We start from the raw sequence: 27,902 nt of genomic DNA, 5'->3' as shown, positions 1-27,902 counted from the left end.
CCATGAATAACCTGAAGGTGCAGAAACCAAGGCACACTTCCTAAGAGAACTAAAAATATTACTGTGAGGGAAGAATATGGATGCGTATAAAAGGGGAAAGGAATTACTAGCATTTAACAATTTACATTAATCTTTATTTGACATTTTCATGAAAAACAAGATGTTTTACAAATTGAAAAAAGAATGGACATACTGTATTAACCCCAAGGACACACACAGCTGATAACAAATAACAATTTAATGGAAGCTAACAACAGTAAAACTGTACTTTTTCCCTGGATTTCTTCATCCGTTCATTGGCCATCTCAATCAACTTGTAACCTCAAACCAAGCACTTAAATAACAGGGTCAAAGTAACTTGAGGTATGAGCCTCCAAACCTAGCTCAAAAGGTAGAACGTGGAGCTACAAAGGTGGCACAAATCAAGCCTTTACCCAGATTGCACGAACTTGACTGACAAGACACAGGGACAAATGTTTTGAAGCACAGGAAGAAGGGAAAAAAAACAAAAAACGAATGAATAGCCAATGACCCATCATTGCTAAGGGAACCGATTTCCACCGCTAATAAAAACTTGTCTTTGGGACAACAGAAACAGCCATACCCTTAAATACATCACGTACAAGGCACAGATACGGAGTGTTGGTCTGAGTGATCCCAGTGACGACCTTTGCGCCTGGTGACAGTCTGTGTCTTTATAATGTAGCACCGCGTGTTTGGGAAAAAAAGGAGACACCGATCATTTCATAAAACATTTCAAAGACTACACCGACTGTTAAGAACCCAAAAACATAAGACGAAAAAACTAGGATGCTGTGTTGGGACTTCCATTGGGAATGTAGAAGAAGGGGGGGGGAGTAAAAAGGGGGGAATCCACTGAGTTTTAAGTGCTCGGAGGGAATAGAGGCTGGATTTTCCCTTCCCAGCAGTGGTCAGTGGCTTTGCGCACACACATGAATGCTGGTAGGAAAGAATACCCCCTATACATGATGCCCAGCTTATACTATAACCACTTATTGCCGCATCGCTTTCTCAAGATTTGATTCAAATTGAAGGTTAAATCTGATTTTCTCTTGCCAATGTATTTGTAACTGATGTCTGAACAAATAACCCTCCCCACCGTTACCCGACCCAATTATTAACTATACAAATGACCTCGGGGTGTTGGCCCTGTCTGGAGAGAAGAACCCAAAGTGAGGTTGAGGGAGTCCGCCTCGCTCAGAGCTGGCGGGGGTTGTACTCTGGTAGCTTCTTCAGCTTCTCTTGTTCCTGCTCCGACTCATAGCGGCAAATAAGTAAGGTGTGTGCATAGCCCATCGTCAGCTGCAGGAACAACATAGTACTTCAACATCGGCAAACCGTACAGGAATTTATTTTTCAAGCATTTTTACACACACACACACACACACACACACAGTCTCTCAGGGTCATTTACCTGTTCCGCATAGATCCCATCCATGGTTTTAACCTCCTGGGCTGTGGTGGAAGACTTGGGCTTGTTGTCTCCATACCCCTGGGAAAGATTTACAGAAGTTAGTTACCAAATCATGTACAACTTACATTTTTAGTCTTTTCATCTGATTTTCCTGTTATGTCCTCAAACACAAGTTTTGCTCTTGCCAACTTACCAGTTCCCCAAAGGTAGGAGAGGGACCCCAGCTGATGACGCTGTCATCAGCAGCGATGACTATACTGCTCTTGCTGAGGACAACAAAAGGGCAAGAGGTTACTTTTCAAAGAGGTAAGAGCAGCATACCACACAAAACCAAACCACAACCACAACCACACCACACCACACACAAAACCACAACCACACCACAGTTCCACCTACTACACAAAACAATACCAAATCAAACCACAGGTCCATCTACTCTACTCTACTCGAGATGCGAAGGGGGCAAAGTAGTAAAGCACTAACCCGCAAGCGAGTTTGCGGATCTTCCAACCACTGAGGTCCTGCACAGATTTAGGGTACATAGTGGACTCCCGAGACGTGTTGGTGATTCCCCAGAAGAACAGCCCACCTGGAAGAAAGCAGATCTGATATTAATGCTACAATTCTAATACTATATAATTGTAATTATGGTGATTATTCATACTGCAACATTGTTGAAGGCCATACCAAATGACTAACTTGATCAGCAAACAAGTTCAGTGAATAATTATAATTGAGACGACACAGAAGCAAACAAACATAAATCAAATAAACAGACACAGCACCCCACTTACCCAGCTCATTAACAGCAAAGGAACACTGATATCCACAGTATATCTGAGAGGCCCCACGGCCTGGGAAGTCAAAGAGCTTGACTAAACGTGGCACCATCTCGTCCTTCTGCTCTGCATGTCCCAAGCGCCCATAGCCGCCGAAGCCCCATGCGAACACTCGCTTCTGGGAGTCCATCACCAACTGTGCACAGGACACACGGACGAAACAAAACAAACGGACACAACGGAATCACAGGGCTGGCAATTAACAGAGCCACAGCACAATGCACAGCACCACACCAATCTCCTCACAGGGGCTGCCTTGCCCCATATTTATCCTCCCCCAGTGGGGCGGATAAATCCACACATAAAAACGTGATTGCTGTTTAATTCTATTTTACTGAAGGCCAGTGGGGTGTTCTACAAAGCTTGATTAGTGGCTTAGCGAGGTGTTGCGCTCAAAGCCAGGGTATGCCGTCATACGAAAGTGGATTTGTTTTAGCGTCGCTGTATCACCATGGTATCTTCTGCTCGCAACCAAACCTGGTCGGGAGCAGGTTAAGTGCTCAGTTATAGCTCAAATCGTGAAATCACCGCCCTCTGACTAATCCTACTGACTAGCGACCAATCAATTATCTTGAAAAAGGCTCCGCCTCTTCAAACATTTTGAAACTCGAAGGCGCTTTAAACTATGTTGCGCATGCAGATATATCGCTACTATGGACATGCATACCATACAATATCTGATGACCATCGATTTTTTGATGTTATAGGTTAGACACTAAAAGACCACCCTAGATTTTGCTACCGCTCATAAATGCGGAAGTAATCGTTTTTAAACCTAGGCTGTCTTGTGCGTCTCCACATTTCCTGATTGGTCAAAATCACCCCAACCATGAGAATGCGCACAGATCTCAGCTGAAAGCCTAGTTTGACAAATTTATCACATGCCTGCTGTCGTAGGATCACTTAACTTAATAACCGAGTTAAGGCTTTGTGCAGCCTCGATATGTCTAGATAACCTAGATTTGTCTAACTTGCTTCGTAGGATACCCCACTGGTGTAAGGTTTGTTTTTAATTTCCAAAGACCTTAAGTAATATCTTTGTGGAGATAACTCTGCAGTGTTTGCCAAACTATTCCTTGCCGCTCTGCAGTTAACTCACCGTGTGATTGGCACCGCAGGCTATGTCCCGCGCCACCACGTTGGGCACCGGCAGCACCTGCCCGTCCTTGGTCTTCTCGATGAAGATGGCGACCCGTCGGGGGATGAGCTCACAGTCATGCTCGATGCGCTGAGCCCGAGCAATGAACTTCCCATCTGAATTGTGGCCTGTTGCATAGTGAGAAAAGGGGAAACGTAAACAGTCTGTTTGTGCTGTGGCTTGCTTTATCTGTGGCTGCTATTGTCTGTGTCAGGATCATCCGAGACTTCCTGTTGACACATACCTAACTGGCCATACTCTGGCATTCCAAAGGAGTAGATGTTGCCCTTGCAGTCCACGATCATGCTGAACTCTGCACCACATGCCACCTTGACCAGGGGCTGTCCATTGTACAGCACCTGAAATACAAGAAGGTACACTTGTGAGGAACTATTATATCTAGACATTTCTAAAAACGGATAGTTCTGGTCCTTGATTGTGATTGGCTGAATCGCGTTGGATGCCGTTGTATATATCCCGATAAACACACACCTTGACCGCATTTCGTTCCATAGTAATGCCCTACCACAAAACTAGCACAAATGTTAGAGTGGCTGCGTCTCGTTGTTGCATGGCAACCATTCATATGGAGGGAATATATTTCTTGGCGGAAGAATGATTATCTATGAATACATCGTTACTTTTTAGTTGCTGTGCCTTTGTTTCATGAAATCTTGCTAGATCGACGTAGTAACCGTTTAAGAAAAGCAATAAGCCACTCGAGTCCGTGCTTTATACTGTATAATCGCTTCGCGTCGTGCCTAACAACGCTCCTTAGCTGTTCGATTACACAGTATAAAGCACCACCTCTTGGGGCTTATTGCTTAAATATCTAACACAGTCCAAACACAATAACAGGCTGACTTTTTGGTGACATAACTGGTGACTCAAGGGCCGTCATATAAGAAGATTATACAAATCTGGAATTACAGTACTGCAGGCCACTGATAGGCCACTAGTATATTTAAATTATGCATATTGAAAGGCTTACATTTTGGTGCATGCATAGGGAGGGGGGAGAGCACTTACTGTGGCCGGGCTTAGAACTGCATCTGTCTGAGTGCCCTGACCGAGCTGACCAAGTTTGTTCTCTCCAAACGAGTAGCATGTACCGGTTTCTGGATATGGAAAAGAGTGTTAGAGCACAACACTGACAGATATATGTGTACTATGTAGTAAGTCGCTTTGGTTAAAAAGCGTCAGCCAAATGTAATGTAACATAAAGAGACAAGAGACAGCGATAGACAGACAGAGAAAGAAAGAAAGAAAGAAAGAAAGAAAGAAAATGTTCATATGCATCAGGCCTTGCGCCCACCTGTAAGAGCCAGAGTGTGGTTGCGTCCACAGGCAGCAGACACCATCACTTCCTTGGCGAGCGCCTCTATCAGTTTGGGAGCGTCCAAGCGTTTGGTGTCCCCATGTCCCAGTTGGCCCTTCTCATTACGACCTGAAACCACACAAGTGACAGGTGATCTTTAAAGTGCAGTCATTGGTGCTCTGCAGGTAAATGTTCCATCTCCTCACCCTCTCCATGTAATGCCATTGGAAAAAGTTTTAATCTTTAAACATCATGGCTACGTCAAAAAGCCACAAAAACGCCCAAACATTCTTTTCAACTCATTTCTCATGCATACTGGGACTAAGCAAAGCTTTGATGTAGACTCACCCCAGCTCCACAGTTTTCCATCTACGGTGATGAGGAGGCTGTGAGCAGCACAAGGCCCCGAAATGACATTGCTGACCTGCACATCATTCAGGCATCCATAGCGATGAGGGCCCCACAGGTTCTGGCCCAAGTTCCTGTAAGCAGCTGCCATGGACAAAGAGAAGACAAACAAATGATTGTAAATTATACAAAAAATTGCATGCTTAGTGCTTCACTGTGCTGATTATGGTATCCAGTGTGATCCGAGTTCATAATTTGGTCTGAAATGCGATATAATGAATTGCCATGAGAGAACCACCTGCAGTCTTATCCACAGCATATCATGCATATTTTATATGCAAATCTGTTACAAATGCTTTTTTGCAGAATGTTTCTACAATGTGGGTGATGTCTGACTGCTTTACTTTTATAGGAATTACACTTTGCTCACATAACCTTTAAAAGGCAAGCGAGACAACAAGACTGACGCAATAATAATGCCATGCAGCTCATTTGCACTGCCATCTTGGACATGTATGAGTAAGTGTTCCTATAATGCACCAGCCACACACAAAGCCCTCTAAAAGATCAATCCAGCATTGATCCAGACAGACCACAGCTTGCAAGCCCTGCAGCTCAAGCCAGGCAGGATGCACTCAGACAAACAATGGAGGTACAGCTAGACACCATCTCTTAACATCTAGTTATCAGTTATGAACATCCGCATCACAACGCTGGTAAACATCGGTCCCATTTTAAAGCGGGCGACATTATGGAAATGACGTGTACGGCGTGTGCAAGACTACACGCTTCATATGGGCATTTGGCCCAATGGCCATACACACCTTGCTGTTTTGGCACCTCCTTTCTCCCAATCAGGTCCCAGTTGGTGGCTCCGAATATGACCAGTTGACCCTTGGATTTGGGAAGTTCAAGTTTCTGAGGAACAATTGAGAACAGACTCCATGAAGTGAGGCCTGTGCAAGGTCTGCTCATGCAATATTAATGCTGCTTAAAATGGCTGAAGCGAGCCAAGACACACAGAGACGAACAACTCACAATCTTTTCTTTCACGTCATCGGCCACGGTGACGGGTTGCAGGCCAGTCTTCGGAAGGGTCCTTCCTGGTTTCTTTGTGTTCTCCTGCTCGTAGTCGTCAAACTCGTCGTCGCTGCTGAACTCTCGGTCTTTCTTACGGCCTCCTGATCTCTTCCTTTTTGTTCCTCCATTCCCTGAGACATCAGTCACCTTCTTGCGGGGCATTGTGGCTTAGGTTTTCTGTGGTACAGGACCAAGGACTTGTAAGCAAACTGATAAGGCATTTAAACTATGCATGACCCAATACGAGCCGTGTGAGACACCCATGACTGTGACTTATAACCATGGACACGTGAATCATATCTTAAAATGTAAGCATTAGCGAAAGTGATTGCATGACCAGACACCACAAAGCAAAAAATCCCCTCTAGTCTTGTCTGTGACTATGTGATGTCGTCACATCTGATGAGAACACAGTTTATCAATTATGTAGGTATGGTGCCTTATGCATTTTTCATTATTCAACCTCACAGTAAAATCATTTTCCTTATGGGCTATGAATCAAAGCTGGCTTCCATTGCAATGTAGCATTCACTAGTAGTACAATGGTTCAGCTTAGTGAAAGGCATGCTAATCTCAAAAACTGGGATGCTTAATGGATGATATAATGATACAGCTCTATCAACACATTAAAATAAAAGACACGCTATCGTGTCCACAAATACATTATACACATCTTCTTGGTGTAATCCGCAGAATTATTGCACTGGCAAGTTCATTAAATTGGCACCACAGCCTGGCTGTAGAGGCAAAATCTCTCATTGGTTCAGAAACCGCATGAACCAACCAGAGGTTCTTTGGAAAAGAAGAAAAGTTTATACATTCCGGAACAAATGTGTAGCTCATTCGACAAATTACCATTCATCTGAAAATGAGTGAACTCAATTAACGTTATGTAACGCAGCAGTGGAACAACACTTCCTTAAAAATGGACTGCAGTTAATCTCCCTCTAAGATTAGGTATGCGGTCCAAAAATATACCATACACGCTTATAATAATAGTATCTTGACACTTTATTTCTTATAGCAACAACGAATGCAAATGCTGGATACATAACTGCAGCCAAACAAAGGAGCAGCTATCGCATACAGTTTGAATAGCGTGACGATGGGCTCACAGCATAGAGGGTCCGTTTAGTTCTTTGTTAGCTAGCTGCCTATATTTTGTACGCAGCTGGCGTCAAGATTAGCCGTCGGTATCTGACCGAACCAACTATAAGATTAGTAGCTAGCAACCTAGCCATTCAATGAAGCCGAGATAAGCTCAATGAAAACCTTTCCATTAATAGTGCGATGACTTAATAATTCGGCCCACTAAGCATTCATCGTTTCTAGTGTGCTGACAAGAGTAGGCTAATTACTCCCTTGTCAAAAATACCGCATATTGCAGAAAGATGGTTATTGTAAGGAAACACTATTTTTGCGAGCTAACGATACCTTGCTAGCGTAGCTGCAGTAAATGCTAACTTGGCTAGCATTAACATTAAAAAAAAAAAAAACAAAGCCATACAAACCTTGAACGCAATATGCTGATGAAAAAGTTTTCCTCACTGTTTAAAAGACACTAGCTAATACGTTAACTACAAAGACTAACTTTAAGATGCCGTAAATAAAGTTGGAGGATGGTGAACGACCGACTGGTTTCCTGATTCTGATGCTTCTCTCGTGTCTGTCCGTCTTCCTCGTTTTTTGATTGATTTTGAACAAAAGAATCTGCAGTCTCCACGGTCAAACCACGTGGGTGCTGCCTTACATTCATTAAATTACAGTCAGTTGGGTAGACCGGAAAGTATCTGAGAAGCTGTATGACTTCAGATACCTTTACCTTACTACCTGCAGTCAAACTTTTTTTCTGCGAATTTCAAACCAGTGAAACTATTCCATATGTTCGGGCTTGAAACAGAACCTTACCTGTCTTTACTTGAAGATATGTGGGGTTGCCCTGAAATAAGGGAGGTCTGTCTCACCATAAGCCCTCCCCCTCTGTCGTCCGTCTTTTTTGTTAAAATGTAAATATGCGCTGAGATGTGTCATAGCCTGCCTACAAAACAGAAACACATGGGGGACTTTGAGAGCTAAGACATTTAAAAACTACACTTCTTCTGGAGTCTGGTAATGTGCAAGATTCACATCGCCCTCTTGTGCTTGGGAGAAGCAGCACGTGTGGAAATCTGTCAATTTCTTTTGTTACAATTCTGTTAATTTCATTCGTTAGTAGGCTATTGCTCAGCTGAGTAGGACGTATGGAAATACACAAGATTATGCAAATGCATCAATTGATTTATTTATATCCACAATTTAGTACCACTTGGTATAGTAATAGGGTTATTTGAGCTAAAATCTCAGTAAATCGGAACAGTAGTGTGTGTGGGCTATCCAACATTTTGTTGAAAGAAGTGATCCTGGCCTCGAAGACTTGTAGCCTACTGTAGCCTATGCACTGGACTATTGAAGGTTCTCCTCTCTCTCTCTCTCTCGCGACACTGTAGGCTACATTGTTACAATGTTAATTATTAACCATTATAGATAAAGCGGTGTGGTTGGAGCATTGGTTTAGATATTGAGGTGTGTTGATAATGAGATAATACTCTTTGCATCAAGGTAAAACTAGGTGGTAGGATAATTAATACTCACATTTATGAATGCTTACCTGTAAAACCAGCTGAAAAGAATGACCAATTGTCTTGGAACATACCATCTTGAATGTTAGACTAAATCATTTGAGATTGAATCATTTTAGGAGAACATTACAATTGTATTGAACCATGTTACTGACATGAATATCAGTGTCTAAAGAGATATTGTAAATATATCTCCCTTTCACTTTCCCCTCCACATGACACACTTTTCCTGCACAGCCTTCCTGTGTTGAAAAGAAAGTCCCATATTTACCCTGTTGTGATTGGTGGAGGCAGCAACCCAAGCCCCGGTATTGGCTGGTGGGGGCTTCCAGTATTTGCATGACATGATGTGGGCTGTCTGTTCCATCCGACGCGCGCTGTGTCCAGGGGGAGGGAAAGGAAGGGAAAAAGGAGGGATGGGTCAAAAAACATAGAGAGAGAGAGCGGGGAGAAAGAAAGAGAGAGGGGAGTTTTCTCTCGCTGGCAGTGACAGACACAGACCCGAGTGCCGCCAGCCCTGTGGACCTGCGTCTCTGGAAGAAAGTAAACAGCTGCAGTCTTGCAGAATAGGATTTGAAGCCCTCAGAAAGTGTGTGAGAGAAGGAAAGGGGTTGGGTCAGCTGGACCAGAGGCAGAGAGAGGGGGCTGCACTGCGTAAAGATGGGTGCATCTCCAGGGAGGACATGCGCCTGACAGCTTTTCGGACTTCCTGGGAGAACCTCTGGATTAAAGACCGTTGCCGAGATGTAAGTTAATTTGCTGCCTATCTGTCAGTAGTGCTGTGGTTATGGCTGAAGGTGGGAGTCTATTGTCTAGTCTTGTCTTTCTCTGCCCTCTGCCTGTCTATCCGCATCACCACGCAGCCAGCAACAAAGCCTGGACCCACACCGCGGGGGGTTGGACATTTTGGAGAGGGGTCAGGGGCACAGAGGAAACAACTACTGTAGATTGATTCATCTCTCATCTCTGGTAGTCAGAGAGAGAGAGAGAGAGCCACAGCCGGCACTAGGCTGAGACTGTGGTGATGTTGGTGGTGGTGATGGTGGTGGCTGCTACCACCCAGAGGGAGAATTTAGTTGCCAGATTAATCTCCCCGGAGATGACCTCTAGATTTTGGGCTGTGAGACGGCACACTTGACCGGCTTAAGGGGGATCTTGAGGGCATTTTGCTGCTAAGCTTTGTTTTCATGAACAGTTGCAGTCTGAGAATTTGATCTGGTGTGGAGGGGAAGAGAATGAAATGATTAAAGACTGTTTCTTAGCACAATACAGCAAACATTGGTCTGACAGCCACAGCAGGGACACGATTTATTGTTTTGGAGCTGGAGAAATGTCTTTTTAGTTTGTGATCTTATGCCAGTAAGTGCTGAGATAATTGCTGTTTGGACTGTAAAACTCTCTTAGTCATTGTCAGGTGCTCAGGTACATAACCATTTAACCATTTAGTTACACTGCCGGTAACAACACAACTATGACATTTAACTCATAGAGAAAAAACTTAAATGCATTATTCTTGACAGCGTACATCAGTGCATGTGCAGTGTGGGGCAGAGTGTAGGGGTCAGGGACCAGTGTGAGAAAGGAGTGGGCACTCAAAGCAAATCTGTGGGAATGGACCGCACACAGATGTCTCAGCCCTTTGGGTCATGTCCAACAAGACACATCATGAATTTGACCAAGTTCTTCTTTTATTATTGCATTTTATTAGTCCTTTTTTTTTATTATTCAGTTTTATTAGTCCATAGCAGCGTCTGCACGTTGTGTGTGAAAATCAGGTTGTTTGTTCACTCTGGGCAGTTTGTTATAGTCTGATATAACCCTCTGGAGGACTGTTATGCCTGGCCTGAGTGAAGGACTTCCTGCAGGCTAGTTATTTGCTTAGGTCAAGTTAGTTCACTGGGCACAAGATACCTTATCACAGTGCTATTATTTGAACAAACTCTGAATGTGTGACTTGTCATGGCTAATATGGAAATCCATGCATTACTTTGCATTCTACGAACAATAGCACTTCCTTCTTAATATTTTGTTAAATATAATACATATAAATAAATAAAAAAATGTCCCATTGATCTGAATGTAATAATATCACCAGTCTAGGAGGTTCACAGGATCACCCCACACTGGGGGGCGTATCAGATGTGCAGGATGACCTCATCCGTCTGTTAAGTTATGCACATGTGATTATTGCCTCTTAATGAGGCCTTTTATCAGTCCTTAGCGAAACCCCTCCACCATGGCCTGCGGGCCGGACCCCAGTCCAGCCCAGTCCAGTCCACGACGAGGAAGGGCTGGCCACTCATGCCGCAATATGCCCGGCCTGTCGTAACAATCCCAAGGCTGTTCTCTCACTCACTGTACGTCCCGAGCAGCTTCTGTGGACTATTGTCTATTCACCAGCTCATCTGCACCCTGCTCCCTCTGAGCGGTCAGTGGCTGGCTCAAGGCCTCTGAATTATTCATGGCCGCTGTCATCCATAGTGGGCCCGCATTAACTTGCTTCACTAATATATTTGTAAATATTTGTGTTATCAAGGAAGTTGAGTTGCTTGTGCTATGAGATGGAAATGTTTTTGGAAGACTAACTCCTGTTTATTCCCAAAATCGTATAAGACGGCAAGTTTACTTTGTTATGAATATCACTCTGTTTTGAGGATGAATGGGGCTTTTGAGCCACTGACGACCAGCTCAGAGGACTATACACTCTAAAAAATGCTGGGTTATATTCTCTACCCAACTGCTGGGTTTAGGCTGCTGGGTCATTTTGTGGAGTAGTTTTTACTCAAGTTGTGTTATTTTCGGTAACCCAGCTTTCTGGGTTGTATTTTAGAACAGTGCCCCTCCTCTCCCCCACTACACTACCCAGCATAGGGTTGCTTTTACTCAGCTACATAGTTAACATTTGAAAAGAAAAATCGTTGTTCTTCCAACCGTCCAGTCCAGCAGTTGCTGTCAACATGCAATGGAAATCAGGCCATTTCGTAAGGTATGTATCTGCTTTTAACCTTTATTTTATTGCATTATCATTCAAACAGATTTTAAGAGTCCACCAGAGATAGCCTTTGTGATGAATGAATATCCTGCCTGCCAATTTCAGCCTCAAGCAGGACGTGTCATTCATGCCAGCTAGCTAACATTAGATTAGACTTACAGTTACAGTTATTACATCTACACAAAGACAGACTCACGAAAACATAGTTCTGTCTTCACTGAGTATAACCTGCTGAACAGGATCAAAACGAACTTTTACAATGAACTACATAGCATAACAACAGCTATATGCTTCGTTTTGGTCTAGCAGCTAGCAGCTAGCTAACGTTTGTCAGCTAATGTTAGCGAACACAGTCAAAGCCGATGTGTTTACATTAGCAGCTAGCTGGCTAACGTTACTGAACTTGTGTTTGTCAGTCTGCTCCAGATCATCTCCTAAAACAACTCCATCATATCAGGTCACGTCATTGTTTCTGAGTGTGTTGCGCTAATATTTTGTCTCCTGGTGGATTTTTAATATCTGTTAACATCATTCACTGATAATGGTTCATGGAAGTTTTCGTAAAGTTCTGTAGGCTACAGTGATTAATGCACTTTTTCTGTCTTTGATTGACAGGTCTGACCCCCAAAACGGACTGTAGAATCTGCCTGCCTTCGTGGAAGTATGCCTTTGTGACTACTAGATTATCTGTTCAAAAATAAAGTAAACTGTCAAGTAAATAATTATGTTGAATTGTATTTCTTTGCCCCTTTCTCAATGCTACCCAGGCTACTGGGTTTGGAAAACTTGGCTGTGGTAATTTTAACTAGCAGTTCTGTTGATGTAACCCAGTGGTTTAGTTGAATCTATACCCAATATACTGTGTGAATAATACCCAGCAATTATATAGTTATAACCCAGCAAATAGTTTATTTTACCCAATCTATTGTGGCAATCTGACTAATGTTGTGTTGATATAACCCAGCGTTTTGGGTTAGAATCATACCCAACCTGCTGGGTTTAATTTTGTACCCACTGTGTTGGGTTAGTATAACTCAATGTTGTGTTGGTCCAATAGTTAACCAGCAGCTGGGTTAAGGTTGGGTTATATCTAACCCAACATTTTTTAGAGTGTAGTAATTCCTAAAGGTATTAGTCCCCTTGTTTTTACTTAGTGCTTCCAGTATTGGCCGACTAGTGCTGACGTTCTGAGTGTGTGAGTGTGCACAGGCATGCCTGGATGTGCCCCATACTGCTGAGGAATTTTACACGCTCACAGGGTTCCCATGAAAACTCCCTGTGAATCAGATTGATTCTCTTTGACAGCAATATAACTGCTTCCTGATCAGCAAAGCAATAGTGAAGTGATGAAGGCATCTTTCTTTCTTTCTTTCTTTCTGTAGCTGTAGGTTGTAGATTTAATAAAGGTTCACGTCATATTTTATAAAACTGTATAATATGTGACTTATCTTTATTTAATGCATTTACTTGCATTTAATTCAAAACAGTTTAACATAATTTTGTCTTCACCAGTGGCTGAGGTGGTGACAGATTGAACAGATGGCCTCCCTTCAATCCACCCCAATCTCAGGTGAGTATTCAAAGCACATCATTACCACCACCACCACGTACATCAGCAGAGGCACGGTTGAAATGAGAAAAGCATCATTTGTATTTTTGTTCTGTTCTTTTTTAAATCCAAGTTAAATCCCATCACACATTTTCTAATCAAACTTTTATTTTCAAAACATTTTTAGTGTGGTTACAGGCATGTACGAAACACTTATGGATTTGGAGTATGTGTGTATGTAAGTTGCTGTATCTGTACTGAAATGTGGCTGTATCAGTAAACATGCTCAAAGCCTATGACACAGCAAAGAGAGGTAAGGAGGCTAGGAGAATACAAACCACTCCTGAACACAAACAAGCATGGCTACTGTAAGCCACACATACCTCGCGTCTGAATCGAGGTCTGCCACAAGCATGGGTGACCAGGTCAGCTTGCTTTCCAAGTAGCCCTATGCAAGCCTGACCGGCTGCAGCGCTTTAACCGTTTAATCTCAGCCCAGCTGAGAGAGGCCATTGGATGTTGATGTCGGACAGCGGACCATATGTTGGGTGTCAGAGCAACTCTGCTGCTTTGCCATATGCTGCTATATCCTTTCACATGCACTCACACAGTGAGCCAGCCAAGGTGTAGGAGCAGCACAGGTTGCATTGCCTGGGACAAATATGACACCGATGAGAATTCACCCCACCAAAACGGACTTCTTGTCCTTCTTTTGTTTCAATGACACCAAAGAAGACTACAGGCGAGGTAAATACCAGCGTTTGTTTTGAGCTTTTTTGTTTTGTTTTAGGTCAACATAGGGGAACATGCCAGTCATTGAAAGAGAAAAAAGATAGAAAGGGAGAGAGCTCACTTGAATTGAATTAATAAAGAGTGTGTGTTAGTGTGAAAGTGTGTGTGTGTGTGTGTGTGTGTGTGTGTGTGTGTGTGTGTGTGTGTGTGTGTCTGTGTGTCGGTGTGTGTGTGAGACAGAGAGAGAGAGCGAGAGAGAGAGAATGGCACATCACTTACAGTATTTAACAGGAACCTTGGACCCTCTATTACAGTCATCTGCGACCAGGTTTTTATATGACAAAAGGTTACTGATTTATCGGTGCAATGCTGAGTATACTGGTCTTCTACTGAGAGGAGGGAGCACGTTATATTCAGAACTAGTGCACAGAGCGGAGGCTACTTTCCAAAGGCCATATGGTCACATGCTTAAGAGTGTAATCCATTTCGTCACCTATTACCTTAGCTGTGGCCCTAGTGGGAAGGCCCTAATCCCACCTGCTTATTGTTTTTAGCCATTACAGGAGAAAGCAGACTATGCTATTATATGTAGGGTAGAAGAGTGGTCGGTTATGCTGTTTAGTATCCTGCTGAGGAAGTGTAAAGTAACAAAAAATGAACTGATTACTGACCGCTTCAACCCTCTCTGATACTATGGTGCTGGTGTCAAAATTCTGTCATCATTCTGCCAGTCGTTTAATTTTCAATATCAATTCATTAATCAATCAGACAAGCAATCAGCCAGTCAAGTGATTTGTCATCCATTTAGACATTTTTATCAAGCATAACATTCTTCAACTTCAATCGAGTATTCAGCATGGGAGTTTGTATACATTTTCATTTTTGCTTGACTAGTTCTGAAAGTTCTGCCTTGTTTTTTCCCACCAAAAAGCAACACACAAGCTCTGCCTGGTATAGAGCTGTCTGTTTAGATCTGGAAATCAAACATTATTTTGTGTCAGGATGTTGACCACAAGTACAATGCCTCTTGTTCTGTGCTCATTGTCTCAGAAGATTTTGTTCTTGACTGAAATGCCATGCTTCCTCTTCTCTAAGCGATTCAATTTGGCCATTTTGTTTTATTCATTGTTGCCGTTTCTATGACATTGTTGTTGTTAACACAGGCTTTATTTGACATTATTGACATTTTGGGGAGTGCCTTTGCTTCAAAGAATATGAAGGACTGGAAAGGTGACGTGTACAATTTAAAGGTGCAGTCAGCGATTGCACAGGAGGTCGCATGTGTGTATATTTATGTTTACATTTAAAGTTATTAGGAGATGCTTTTCTCCCAAAACAAGTAACACTATATTTTAATTAAGGACTAAACAAAGCACTGCAGTGAGGCAGCTCACCCTTCCCTATTCCGGAGAAATTCCACACAGGGTTTGTGTTTTGTTTGGGGGACAGGCTGCCCCCACTTTGTTTGTTTTTTCAAGCCTGCATGTCTACAGAGCTCAGGTATAGACAGAGGAGATAGTGGTAGAAAGACACATGTTAGGTGCATGTTAGGTGTGTTCGGTTGTTTGAAGCGTTAGGAGAGGAAGAGTTAGGTTAAGTGCTTAGGATCGAGAGGAACAACTGTTTTCACTTGTGCCTTCTTCTTCACCCTAAAGCAAACAATGAAGCAAATGACTGAAAATAAACTAAACTAAAATAAAATTGAATCTATTTTATCCAGACGCCATGCCTATTCGAGTACCCCCAATGCACCAGCATCAACTCGAAGACGAGGAAGAGGAGGAGGAGTTTGGAGAGAAATTTGAGTTCGATGACTCCGACGAAGACAGTGGCCAGGGCAGGACACCTGACACAGACGGAGGGTTCTACTCTGCCGCCGGCGACACTGGAGCCTCCAAGCAGGCGGTGGTCCTGACCACATTTCAGAGCCCGGTGCTACCACCTGCCATGGCCAAGAATCCGCATGTTAGTGACGGAGTGACCTCTACAGGCCAGGAGGACCAGAGAGGCAGCCCAGGTAAGATATCCAATGAAAAAATAAGGTGACCTCCTTTCTATTGTGACCTGAGGGTATCTGCCTCACCTCTGCGTGGGAACAATAATGGGCTTGGCAAAGCAGGTGTCCATTATTTTTGCGAACTTTCCAGTCAAAGTTGCTGTAAATACTGCAGACTTATCACAAATATTTTCTTTCATGGTTTATTTGTGTCTATTTTCCGTAACATGTTCCTGATCTTTCAAAAAATGTGTAACTTTGTGACAACAAAATGGCTTGTCTAACAAAATCTAACCAAGTGTTTTAATCTTATATCAAGGCAAAAAAACTCATTTGTATTGTTTTCAGTACGAAAACACTTGCCTAGTGCTTTCTTTTGATATAATTTCACTTAATTTAAGAAAAAATTGTCTTATTTTAAGTCAATTCTTCCTGAAAATAAGAAAAAATGATCTGCCAGTGTAACAGGGCGTTCACACTGTCTACGTCCGTCAACGGATCTCATCGACTTTGCATGGGGCGGACTCGAAAGGAATTGTGGGTCCGTACGTTCCTTCAGCTCCGCTGCCTCCGTCAAAAAAGTTGAGAAATGTTCAACTTTTCAGGCAGCGACGGATCCGTTAGCCAATCAGATAGTGTGTATGCAAATATACATACGGCAGACAGGCATTCCGTGATCCGTCGACGGACGTAGACAGTGTGAACGCGGTGTGAGTAAATTTGTCGTAAAACAAGCAAATTTATCTGCCAGTGCAGTAAGTCAATTTATCTTGATAAGACTCCTTAAAATAAGTCAAAGTCTCCTTAAATTAAGTGAAATTATCTTTTGAGAGAGCACTAGGTAAGTATTTTCATACTTAAAACAATACAATATAGATTATTTACCTTAATATAAGATAATTACACTTGGTTAGATTTCATTTTTTGCAGTGATATCAACAGTACAAAAAAGGGACAGCCAAAGTTATTAGAAAAAACATATGATATGAAAACTGGAAAAACATGTAGACCTGAAACATGTTGGCCTCAATTGCATAGCTACATTTTGTTTGGAACCATTTCTAAATAAACCCCCTGTGAATTTGTGATGTTTACACATGCTGTTCCATTTAGTCTAGTAACTCTGGTCCTTTGTTTTCATGCCTCTTTCACCGCTGTTAACTAAAACATTCATAAAACAGAGACTGTCCTCTTAGTCACACAGGGCAGCCTAGTACTTACAGGGTATAAATGATCATGGGTTGTGTGTGTAGTGTACTCCACCCCAGACGCAGCTGGAGGGATAAAGACACCATCCACCCACTTACACATTTGGGATGCTTCCAGTGACACAGATATATGCCATGGAATTATATTGTGTCTCATCTCTGTGTCTCATCGGTTCTTGTCAGCTCTTGGCTATGCAGTGCACATAAACATGTCTATTTCTGTTTTCAGATATGGTGGCCAGAGAGTCTCCGGATGGGTAGGCTTATTCTTACACATCTCATATTAAATTCCTATGAATTATTAGAAGCCTTCTGCTGGGCAGTGTGAATGGTTGGAGGGGAAAGATTGCAGTTACTATACTATGCTGCTGTTACTACACAATTCTGCATCCACTTATATAATGTTGAGAAATTTAATAGTATAGGATGTGCATTGAGCCTTATGCTTCTATTAGAATGTTGTTGGTGCAGCTGTGGCACAAGTACCTACAGTCTCCACACCACATATGGATACAAGTTCCCATGGGGGCGCTGGGTTCAAATCCAGCCTGTTTCCGATTCCACCACTTTCACACTGGCTTCCTGTCGTTCCTCAATAGGAGGCAGAAAATACCAAAAAATATATACTTAAAAAAGAAAGTTGCTATAACATAGGTAATAGAACAATGTTCCCAAATGTCCCTTTTTCGAGGAATTGTATCGCATTATACTTAAATGTAATGTGATTTAGACCATCTAAGTCTAAGTCAAATCTAAGTAATATCACTGTGAAATGGGATCTTTTTTGCTTTGTCTCTGATACAGCAGCTCAATAGAGCCGAGGGTATCTGAAGACTCAGAGGCCACCTGGAAGGCAAACAGCATCTATGAGGCTACAGCAGAGCCCAAGGTATATGATGACTCAGAAGCCACCCGGAAGACCAGCGGCATCTACGAAGGTACAGTGAGTTCATTTGCATACATGTGTTTTCTTTGAAGGCAACTTGTGCACGCTAATCAAAACAGTGTTTTTCTGTATTTAACTGTCTAATGAGAATACACACATGTTGGCCATAATGACTATTTATCATTAACTTTGATATTTAATATATTAATATATTAATACATTAATCCTGTTGAAGCATGTTATTGTGTAAGTTGTTCTTGTCATGTGACTAGTGTTTCTTTAACTGCCTGTCACACTCTACATTACTAACACCAAACACAAACGGGCAATTCCATATCAGTTGGAACAGGTCCGACACCATGGTCCTCAGTTTTTCCTGATTTTTGGTCCAAATGTTCCTCCATGTCTCATTAGAAGAAAACCAAAATTTTAGCTGGGTATCTTGTTTAGTTTCTGAGATATGGCTCTTCAAATGTGGTTAGACGCGTCCTAAAAAAAGGCTGAAAATTCCTGTATTTAACGAGCACCACTTTTTTTTAAACCCCTCTCCTCTCTTAAGACTACCATATTATTTTCTAAAAATTTGAACACTGGGGCAGTACCCTGTGTTGTTGTCCAAAATCATAAAGGAATTACAGTCCTTCCCACCATTGGAGACTTATTCATCGAAACAAACCCATATTTGTTTTGAAAGCAATGGGAAAAAAACTGTTTTTGTTCTGTTATGGTCATGAATGGCTAGCACTCACAGTTTTAAAACTCTACATATATATAGTCCATGAGTAAGAGAACATGTTGACAAAAAATTGAGAATGTTAGTTTTCGTATTTCGAGGCTATGAGCCTTCAAAGTTGGCCAAGATGGCGTTTTTTCCTAAAAATGCCACTTTTATTGCCTTTTTCCAAGGACAAGATGAAATGCAAATCCAACATTTCTTTTTTTCTGCAATAGTGTGGCACTTTGTAGATCATGTGAATGTGGTAGATCCAACTTGTCCATAATATCCCCACAGCACATGTCTGAAGTTAGAAAAAATAAAAAATAGTCTTGGCTGAAGGAGGTGTTGGTTTGATTTGTATGAACCTCTTAGAAGGACAATATGGGGTGTAAACCCATTTTTTTCTGTTTGAGGGATCAGAATGCCATCCTGTAAATAGGATAAAAATGTTGTATCCCATTTTTACTCTTTAGTGATCCCTTAAAATATGTCCAAAAGTTGTCAAAAATGAAAAAGGCAACTAAATTGAGGGGCTTAAATGGCCAAGTGGATCAAGTCACACAAGGCTACAAATGTAATATAAGACAGATGAGATACTGAGGGAGAACACTGTGAAATGTTTAACCCTGTAACAGAGAACAAAAAAAAGAAATTGCTTTAAAAAAAAATATGGGTTTGTTTCGATGAATAAGTCTCCAATGGTGGGAAGGACTGTAATTCCTTTGTGATTTTGGACAACAACACAGGGTACTGCCCCAGTGTTCAATTTTTTAGAAAATAATATGGTAGCCTTAAGAGAGGAGAGGGGTTTAAAAAAAAGTGGTGCTCATTAAATACAGGAATTTTCAGCCTTTTTTTAGGATGCGTCTATCCACATTTGAAGAGCCATATCTCAGAAACCAAACAAGATAACAAGCTAAAATTTTGGTTTTCTTCTAATGAGACATGGAGGAACATGTGCACCAAAAATCAGGAAAAACTGAGGACCATGGTGTCGGACCTGTTCCAACTGATATGGAATTGCCCAAACAGTACTGTATCCATGTGCAACACCTCACTGAATCGTCTCATCTCCTTTGCCCGAAATGTACACGCACGTTTCCATTGAACACATTTTCCTCAGGAACTTGGCTGGGATTGCACTCTTCAGATAAGACAAATGCTTAAAACAAACCTGCTAACACAGCAGTCTCTCTCTCTCTCTCTCTCTCTCTCTCTCTCTCTCTCTGACCTATAATCTAAAGATCATCTAAAGGTGTCCAGAGAGTCTGCTGTTGTGCTCATGTTGCATTTTGTGTTTATTTTTTGCTGTGTGTCTGTTGTATTGTGTGACACTTACAGGTTCAAAGCCTGAGTGTCACTACACGCCCGTCATAAAAAAGTCGGCCCGCACCCAAGCTCTGACAGGTCTGTGGCTTGGTGGTGGAGCTCAATTTGTCTCTCTCTGTCCCTCAAACAGTTTTTCTCGCCCTTATTCTCTCTCTCTCTCTCTCTCTCTCTCTCTCTCTCTCTCTGCACTCTTTCTCTTGGAATCACTGTAATGGGGGTTATTACTGGAACTCTGTAGTTTCTGACTCACAGAGAGAGAGAGAGAGCACTTGCGAAATCAGCCACGATCGAATCAGCATGTTCACGGCAAATCCAAAACACTCTGAGCAGGCTAATCAAAGACAGACATTGTATTACCTCACCGAGGGGAAACGCGGACGCCCCACGCGGAGGGAGGCAGTGACTGTACTGAAGGCCCCGCCCGAGAGACTGACTTTGATTTGCTTTTTTCTTGGAGGGAAACATTTCCGTTCGCAGCTAGAAATAGCGTGCATGTCAAGTCTGTAACATCAGGACACTGAAGTGGTCCTTTCAATCGGCTCTCAATCTATCTGCACTGACAATGGAAGAGTGCCAACGGATGATCTATCTGAAATATACAGTACATGGATTTGTTATCCTCTCTTCACTGTTGATTTTGTTGAATCATACAAAAAAACAACGTTCTTCTACCCCAACGTGAGGGATTCATTTCAGAGTTGTGTCCAGTACAACAGGTACTCAGGTGTATGTGTGTGTGTTTGTTCAGTCCAGACACCCGCTCGCTCCCGGGAATGGTTCAGTGTGGTGTCAGAACTCACACTGCGACTGCACAAAGGTACACTTGCCCCGTAGCAGAGGAGTATAGAAGTGAACCAGTGGTTAGCCTCCCTCTACTGCTGTCCCAGTGCTCCCCTCCCTCTCTCTTTCTCTCTCTCTCTCTCTTTCACACACACACACACACACACACACACACACACACCATAAAATACTTTACGTACGGCTTCCCAACCCTTAAACATTTACTACCTACACTGGAGTATGAACCTTACTATACGTACTTTACCTACAGTAAATGTATAACATGTACTCCCTATACTGGCGTGTATACCTTACTATACATGCTCTACCTACAGTAAATGTATAGCATGTATTTAGCACGCCTGAGGCACGTGGAGAGAGCCAGTTGTTCAATAGTCCATGCGTCACTCAGTTAGTCGGACTATGACAGCATCATTTCTCTGGGAGCACATGAAAGGCCGAGAGACCCGAGCACATCTGGGAAGGCCATGAGTAATAAGGCCCTGCTGCCTTTGTGCATTTTTTACAGCTGAGTTATGAGCGAACCCTTCGGAAAAACTGGCTTTGTTTCTCTAGAATGGGAGGGGAGGAAGACGTACCCCACAGCCGTTTTTTGACTCGTCCCCTTCACCTCCTGATCCCATAGCACCCGTGGACTGTCTCTAGACCTCACTCAGAATCCTATTCTGTTGGCTAGCCTGCTAGTAACGTGGAGAAATCCTATGATATGTGTGTGAGAATATCCCTAAACTGTCCCTATCCCATGTAGTGTGGGCTGCAGTGATGTCTGCTCCATGTCCTTTTAGTGCCTTGTGTGTCCCCAATAGTTAGCGTTATTGAGAGATAATTGATTAGGACAGCGTTCCTGTCCAGCACTGCAGAATGAGAAGGGGTTTCAGCAGCAGCTGCGTGACCATGTAGGGCCATATTACATTCTGCAGAGCTCTGGCTATTCATGGCAAGATCAATAATTGGGGCGCTTTTGTATATTTATTTGACTCTCCAGTAGGCCTTGCCAATGGCAGTCAAACATTTTACAATGGCAATAGCAATTACTTATTCACAATGCCAATAGCAATCATGAGTAGAATGATGATGACAACCATCATGTGCTGGCTTTACTTGATTCAGTGTCACCCTGAGACAAGACTGAGAATAAACAAAATCACAATGTCTGTATGGATGGATCCCAGCGCATGAGGGAGCTATGAAAGGGCCATCTAACATGTCTAGACAGCATGTGGTATTTTAATGACTAGTTGTCATCAGTGGCGTTTAAGTGATGTTAACTCTCCTCCAGGTCGACCTTCCGTCCCCTCTGCCTCCGAGCCGACGCAGCAGGAAGCACCTCCTACAACACCTCCTGTAGCACCTCCTACAGCACCTCCTACAGCACCTCCTGCAGCACCTCGTACAGAGGTCATTTACGATGATGTACCATGTGAGAGCACACTGCCTCTCGACGCAGGTACGCCACAGGTCGACACTTTTTGTCTTGACACACCTGCTTAGTTCCTTATTGGCCATATTTACTACATCTAGAATAGATAAGGCTGTAGCAAATATTATGTCATGAGTTGAGTGGGCTGACTACAGAGACGCCATTAAAACACCATTTACAGGCTTTCCCCCCCGTGTGCCTGTGTAGCTTTGGCTAAAAGCAATTGCCATATCTAGATTTGGATTTTGCCCTGCAGCTCAGGCTGGACACCTGCACATCTGTCTCTCCTGCTTCCTGTCCACATCTTCTAGGTCCAATCATAGCTTATCCAAAAGGCGCACCCAGATTGGTGAAAGACTATATCCAAAGGCATACAGCGTCTTTTGAACTATGGCCATTGATCACACCTCTTGTGCAGTAGAAAGTAAAGCGCAGACTCCCCAGACTGAATAGCTTAATCTTAAAAGATTGAGTTTAGTATGGTGATAGCCAAGCTAATGTCTAGACTTATGCTGCCCTGAAGATAGGGACTGAGAATGGATTTGTTGTGTATCTCCAAACGTGCGTCTCTAGCGGATGACGAGGTCTACGAGGACGTGCAGAGGCCAGACGAGCCGCAGGGAACAGACAACGGCTGGAGCTCCAGTGAGTTTGAGAGCTACGATGAGCAATCAGACGAAGAGACCAAACCACCTGCTCGCAGCAAGGTAAAGTATTCTTTAAAAAAATAGAAAAGATCAGAGAGAACATTGGGGTTGCTGCTTGTAAAATGTACTTGTGGATGAGATGTGCAGCTTTGAGGTTTCATTTCTGAGAATGAAATGAGGTTGTATACAGAACTGTTGCTATTGATCTGAACTCCATGTCAGATAGCAGTGGGGACTGCACCTACGTGCTGACAAGTGGAATTGAATTGAAGCACAAGTGTCCAAACCCATGGTCTCTCAAAGGGAAAAATAAATAGATAAATGAAAAAGATGTGATGTGCAGCTTTGAGGATTCATTTCTGAGACTGAAATTGAGGTGTACACAGAACTGTTGCTATTGATCTGAACTCCATGTTAGATAGCATAATAGCAGTGGGGACTGCACCTACATGCTGATAAGTGGAATTGAAGTGAAAGTACAAGTGTCCAAACCCAGGGTCTCTTAAAGTGAAATTGTGTGATCTATCTTGTGGATCCTGCATGTGCTTTTCCATGTATATTCACACTTGTATCTAAGCAGGGATATATACTGTATCAATGCCTATACGTTTCTACTGTCATCAGGTCCCTTTCCACAGGTGTATCAAATCAAGCACCTTGATTATCAATGCAGACTGCATGGTGTTTGCTGCTCCCCGAGCGCCGCTGGTTGGGCAGGCAGCTCACTGCTCTGGGTTGTGTGATTCACCTCACTGTGTGTTCACTGTGTGCTGTGTGTTCACTAATTCGGTTAAATTGGGTTAAATGCAGAGAACTGAATTTCCCTCACGGGATCAAAAAAGTATATATTCTATTCTATTCTACCTGTGGATAGGGACCTGATGAAACCCATGAATATGTGATATACTGTATGCCGTGGTTGCTGGAAATTCAGTTTCAGTGACAGATTTTGAATTCCCCCTTAGGGATCAATAAAGTATCTATCTATCTATCTATCTATCTATCTAGATTAGTTTGAACTGCATCTATTGCAGTAACAATAATATCCACAAGGTGGCAACGTTTCTCTATGAAAGTAACTGAGCAGTTCAATGGCTTTTCAACAGGATTTCAATTCACAAGCCCCTGTTGGAGATGGAATGTCTCACTGTTTCTGTCCTCTCTGATGTAGCAAGATGTTCTTTTAGAATCTCAAGATGTCAAGAACGCATTTCATATCAGCGTGTAGCGTCTGAGATCTGTGTTTTAACTCTATCATCTCTTTTTAAGAGTCAAAGAGATAATGAGGCACAGCAGAATGCAAGTTAAGGAAAAGTGCCCCCTCTCCCCTCCCACTGTCAACTCACGGTCTCTCTCAGTTCTTCTTCCTCTAAGGGCTTCCCCTCACACAACCGCTGCCAACCGAATGTGCCTTTGTGTGTGTGTGTGTGTGTGTGTGTGTGTGTGTGTGTGTGTGTGTGTGTGTGTGTGTGTGTGTGTGTGTGTGTGTGTGTGTGTGTGTGTGTGTGTGTGTGTGTGTGTGTGTGTGTGTGTGTGTGTGTGCGTGTGTGTGTGTGTGTGCGTGTGTTTGTGTTTGTGCGCGTGCATGCATGTGTGTGAACCTCTGTGCACACGTTCCTGAGAAAACTTAGCCTATACATGATTCACAGCTATGCGAGAGCTATCTGATTGCACAGGCCCTCATTGCTGTCACCAGAGTTGTCAGGTAAATCCAGGTTTACACGCCTTCCTCTAATTCTCGCTTGTTAATGGGTTTTTTGAGTACAAGCCATTACATTCGATGTGTCAGCATTTGAAATGCCAGTGTAGTCCCACGTCTTTTGGCATTATGTATGGTTTTAATGTTCTGTTTCGCTGTTGGTGTTCTGTCTGGTTCTTGTATTTGAACAATGCTGCTCTCAGATCTCTGTGACTACTGAGCGTTGCAGCTGTGATCTGTCAGCAGCCAGAGTGGTGCTGCTCTCCAAATGTTTTGAGTTGTGTTGCGGCTTTGCATTTGGAGATAACTAGCAGCATTATTTACTGTGCTTTCTCTCTCTGGTTTCACTGTCTCGTTCCCAGAGCAGAACTTTTGTCTTCTGTGCGCGTGTGTGTGTGTATGCTCGGCTTCTCTGGTGACTGTCTTTGAAGTCCCCTCTGCTCTGGCTGACTGAATTGTTTTGCCTTTTATCTTGACTCTCTTTCCTCTCTCCTTCCCTCTCTCTTGTCTCTTGTGCCCTTATGCTACCTCTCCTTGGCCCCTTTTTGTCTTCCTGCTTGCTGCCCGCTGCTGCCTCGGATCGCTGCTTACGTTTCCGAAAATTGATTCGGGGGGTCGTCGGCGCCGTGTTTTGCGCGTAGATCTCTCCGGATGTGAGCCGACTGCGGGAGCGGTGTGTCAGGACCAAGCGGGACTTCGCCATGCGCTTAGCCGGGCGGGACTTCCCCCAAATCAAACAGTGCTATGACATCAAGGTACTTTGCCGCATGTCAAATCAATAGGAGGGGGTGAGTTGTAGTGGTAGTGGGGTTGTAGTGGTAGGGGTGGGGAGTACATCCTAGTTCTTCTGTCAAAGTACAGGAAAGCACAAATCACGGGGTGTGAAAATAGCGCACCGAGCACAATGCAAAGCCTTGACCTGCTGACAAGACGACTGCGCTACTTTGTCAATCAGCCTTTTCCTTTTTCTTGCCCTCTGCCTCTTAAAAAGAACAATGTGCCAATACACGCTTAGGGTACAGGAGGCCGCTGCTACTTGCAGGGATATCCCATTATATAAGCTGCCAAGGCAAGGCTGAGGGCTGCTTTGAAAGCTATTTGCTGCTACTTAACTTGCTGGAGCTTGTTACTGCATGTTGGGTTTAAAGTATTTAAGACATTGTGTCGGCCTCTTTGGGATTTTTATTTGTTGCTCTCCCGGACGATCAGGAGTTTCATGTCACGGGTGAAACTGAAAGCCACAAAAAAAGGCAAACAAAAACAGGCTTCAGGCAGCCCGTGGGGTTTCTACCCAGTCGTCCCCTCTCCACAGGGGCTTCCTGAGAGAAAGTTGGAGAGGCTCATAGTTCAGTCCACACAGGTTCAGACACCTCCGTCTCCCTCTCACTCCTCTCACCCCATCCCCACCCCTCCCCCTCCCCCCACCCCACCTGTGCAGCTCACAGAGCTGTCTCAGCCAACCGTCAACCCTCACCGCTTCTTCTTCTTCTTCTCTCTCTCTCTCTCTCTCTCTCTCTCTGTCTCTTTCTCCCGGCCTGTCTGTCCGTCCCGCTCTCGTCTCTGATCACAGGTCCAACAGCTCATGAAAGCTGCCAGAGACGGGACCAAAGATGGACTGGAGAAGACCAAAATAGCCATGATGCGTAAAGTCTCCTTCCTGAACAAGAAGGAGCTCACAGGTTGGTTGGTTGAAGCTTATTATTCCTCTGTTGTTTCATTTCAAGATCTCATTTATCAGTGGGATATTACAAAATGTAATTGTGGCACTGTGGTGTGTTTTTTCATATTAACCTCATGGTGATTAGTTTTTCTAATGAATGCACAGCTTGCAGGGGCTAATGGATCACTGAATAATAGCTGCATTGTTTTTGGGTCTTCACATGCGACTGGAGGATCGCACAATTTATCATGTCAGAATGAGATTGTCTGGGAGGGAACTTCAGATGGAGGCGGTGTGTGAGGAGGTAGCCTAAAAAAAACTATGTGTGTGTGTGTGTGTGTGTGTGCATGCTTAAATCTGCAGGGGACACCGAGGATGAGTCTGGCTATCTGGACGTATCTTTATCTGAGGTGAAACACCCGCCCCCACAGCTGAGTCCAATGCCAGAAGGCCTAAGCAGCCAGCAGGTGTGTGTGTCTTTCCCTGTGTGTGTGTATGTGTTTGTGTGTGTGTGTGTGTGTGTGTGTGTGTGTGTGTGTGTGTGTGTGTCTGTGTCTGTGTGTGTGTGTCTCTGTGTGTGTGTGTGTGTGTGTGTGTGTGTGTGTGTGCCTGCAATATGTTTTTGTGTATCTATATTTGGCTGTGTCTGTTTATGCCCATGTATATATGTGTACATAAAGTGTGTGTGTGTGCATCTATGTGTGTGTGTGTGTGTGTGTGTGTGTGTGCGGGCATGCGTCCTCGTGTGTGGTGTCTGTGTCCATGTGTGTGTGCGTTGGAAGACAGATTTAATCTGGCTTTTGTGCCTAGGCTATGATCTTACATCAGTCCTTTACAATGCTGTGGGTAAACAACACTGAGAGCATTTGAAAACAGCTCAACATGTTCAGAGGCGGCACGTAATCCAATAGACCTAGACGATGCAAATAAAAGATGCAGTGCTTGGACTTGGACCTAGATGAATCTCTCGGCCAAAAGTATAAAGTCACAGCATGTTATGAGCCCCTAAAAAATCCATGATCCTTTCACATCAAAAAATTCTCAAAATTAGGATCACTGGGCTCCAATATAAACCCACCCGTATAGGAAGGTTTAGTTGTAACCCTGAGACAGAATGTATTTTCAGCACCATACTGAAAGGATTTGCTGGCCTGATGTGTTTGATGTTCAGATTTGTCTTTCTTGATTCTCAGATTGTAAGGCGTCACATTCTGGGCTCCATAATTGACAGTGAGAGAAGCTACCTCGAATCCCTCAAGAGAATACTACAGGTAATTAAAAGTTAACTATGGATGGATTTGTAGGAGTTATTTATGCACTCATGCACATCTGCTTCTTCAAACAAGAAATAGTGCATGTTTGATGACAATATTTGTCTTGCTAGTGCTGATACAGAATTTAATAAATTGTGTCACCAAAAAGAATTTGAAAAAGAAATGGAACATAAAAACAACTCTCTCCAAACAAGAAATGTTTTGGATGGACGACA

The 27,902-nt window shown here is 43.2% G+C and overlaps 2 protein-coding genes across 5 annotated transcripts in view; one reads left to right on the top strand and one right to left on the bottom strand.

Moving 5' to 3' along the window:
* Positions 1-112: 112 nt before the first annotated feature.
* Positions 113-8,977, bottom strand: rcc2 (regulator of chromosome condensation 2). 2 transcript variants are annotated; one of them, XM_062540354.1, is made up of 14 exons: positions 8,806-8,977; positions 8,067-8,196; positions 6,117-6,335; positions 5,903-5,996; positions 5,079-5,222; positions 4,728-4,859; positions 4,442-4,530; positions 3,657-3,771; positions 3,374-3,540; positions 2,230-2,410; positions 1,919-2,024; positions 1,629-1,701; positions 1,436-1,513; positions 113-1,323 (listed from the first exon to the last, which is right to left on the bottom strand). In XM_062540354.1, the coding sequence occupies exons 3-14, from the start codon at positions 6,318-6,320 to the stop codon at positions 1,219-1,221; spliced, it is 1,488 nt and encodes a 495-aa protein (XP_062396338.1). In that variant the 5' UTR covers positions 6,321-6,335; positions 8,067-8,196; positions 8,806-8,977; the 3' UTR covers positions 113-1,218. The 2 variants fall into 2 exon arrangements, with proteins under 2 accessions (XP_062396338.1, XP_062396337.1); XM_062540353.1 differs by lacking the exons at positions 8,067-8,196; positions 8,806-8,977 and adding an exon at positions 7,670-8,055.
* A 264-nt stretch (positions 8,978-9,241) lies between these two features.
* arhgef10lb (Rho guanine nucleotide exchange factor (GEF) 10-like b) overlaps positions 9,242-27,902 on the top strand; it is a 43,232-nt gene continuing 24,571 nt past the window's right edge. The window contains exons 1-12 of one of the 3 annotated variants that reach the window (XM_062540350.1): positions 9,242-9,522; positions 13,281-13,338; positions 15,770-16,066; positions 17,483-17,510; positions 18,058-18,191; positions 20,199-20,264; positions 22,267-22,434; positions 22,981-23,114; positions 25,395-25,508; positions 26,324-26,432; positions 26,777-26,880; positions 27,607-27,684. In XM_062540350.1, the coding sequence (XP_062396334.1) occupies positions 13,308-13,338; positions 15,770-16,066; positions 17,483-17,510; positions 18,058-18,191; positions 20,199-20,264; positions 22,267-22,434; positions 22,981-23,114; positions 25,395-25,508; positions 26,324-26,432; positions 26,777-26,880; positions 27,607-27,684 (1,263 nt within the window). In that variant the 5' untranslated portion in view covers positions 9,242-9,522; positions 13,281-13,307. Of the gene's footprint in view, positions 9,523-13,280; positions 13,339-15,769; positions 16,067-17,482; positions 17,511-18,057; positions 18,192-20,198; positions 20,265-22,266; positions 22,435-22,980; positions 23,115-24,629; positions 24,760-25,394; positions 25,509-26,323; positions 26,433-26,776; positions 26,881-27,606; positions 27,685-27,902 lie in introns of those variants that run through there. The other 2 variants (XM_062540351.1, XM_062540352.1) reach the window with 2 other exon arrangements.

This window comes from Sardina pilchardus, chromosome 7 (genome assembly GCF_963854185.1).
Source record: "Sardina pilchardus chromosome 7, fSarPil1.1, whole genome shotgun sequence".
NCBI lineage: Eukaryota > Metazoa > Chordata > Actinopteri > Clupeiformes > Clupeidae > Sardina > Sardina pilchardus.
Note: the sequence above shows the minus strand (reverse complement) of the source record. Positions and strands in the feature narration are given on the sequence as shown.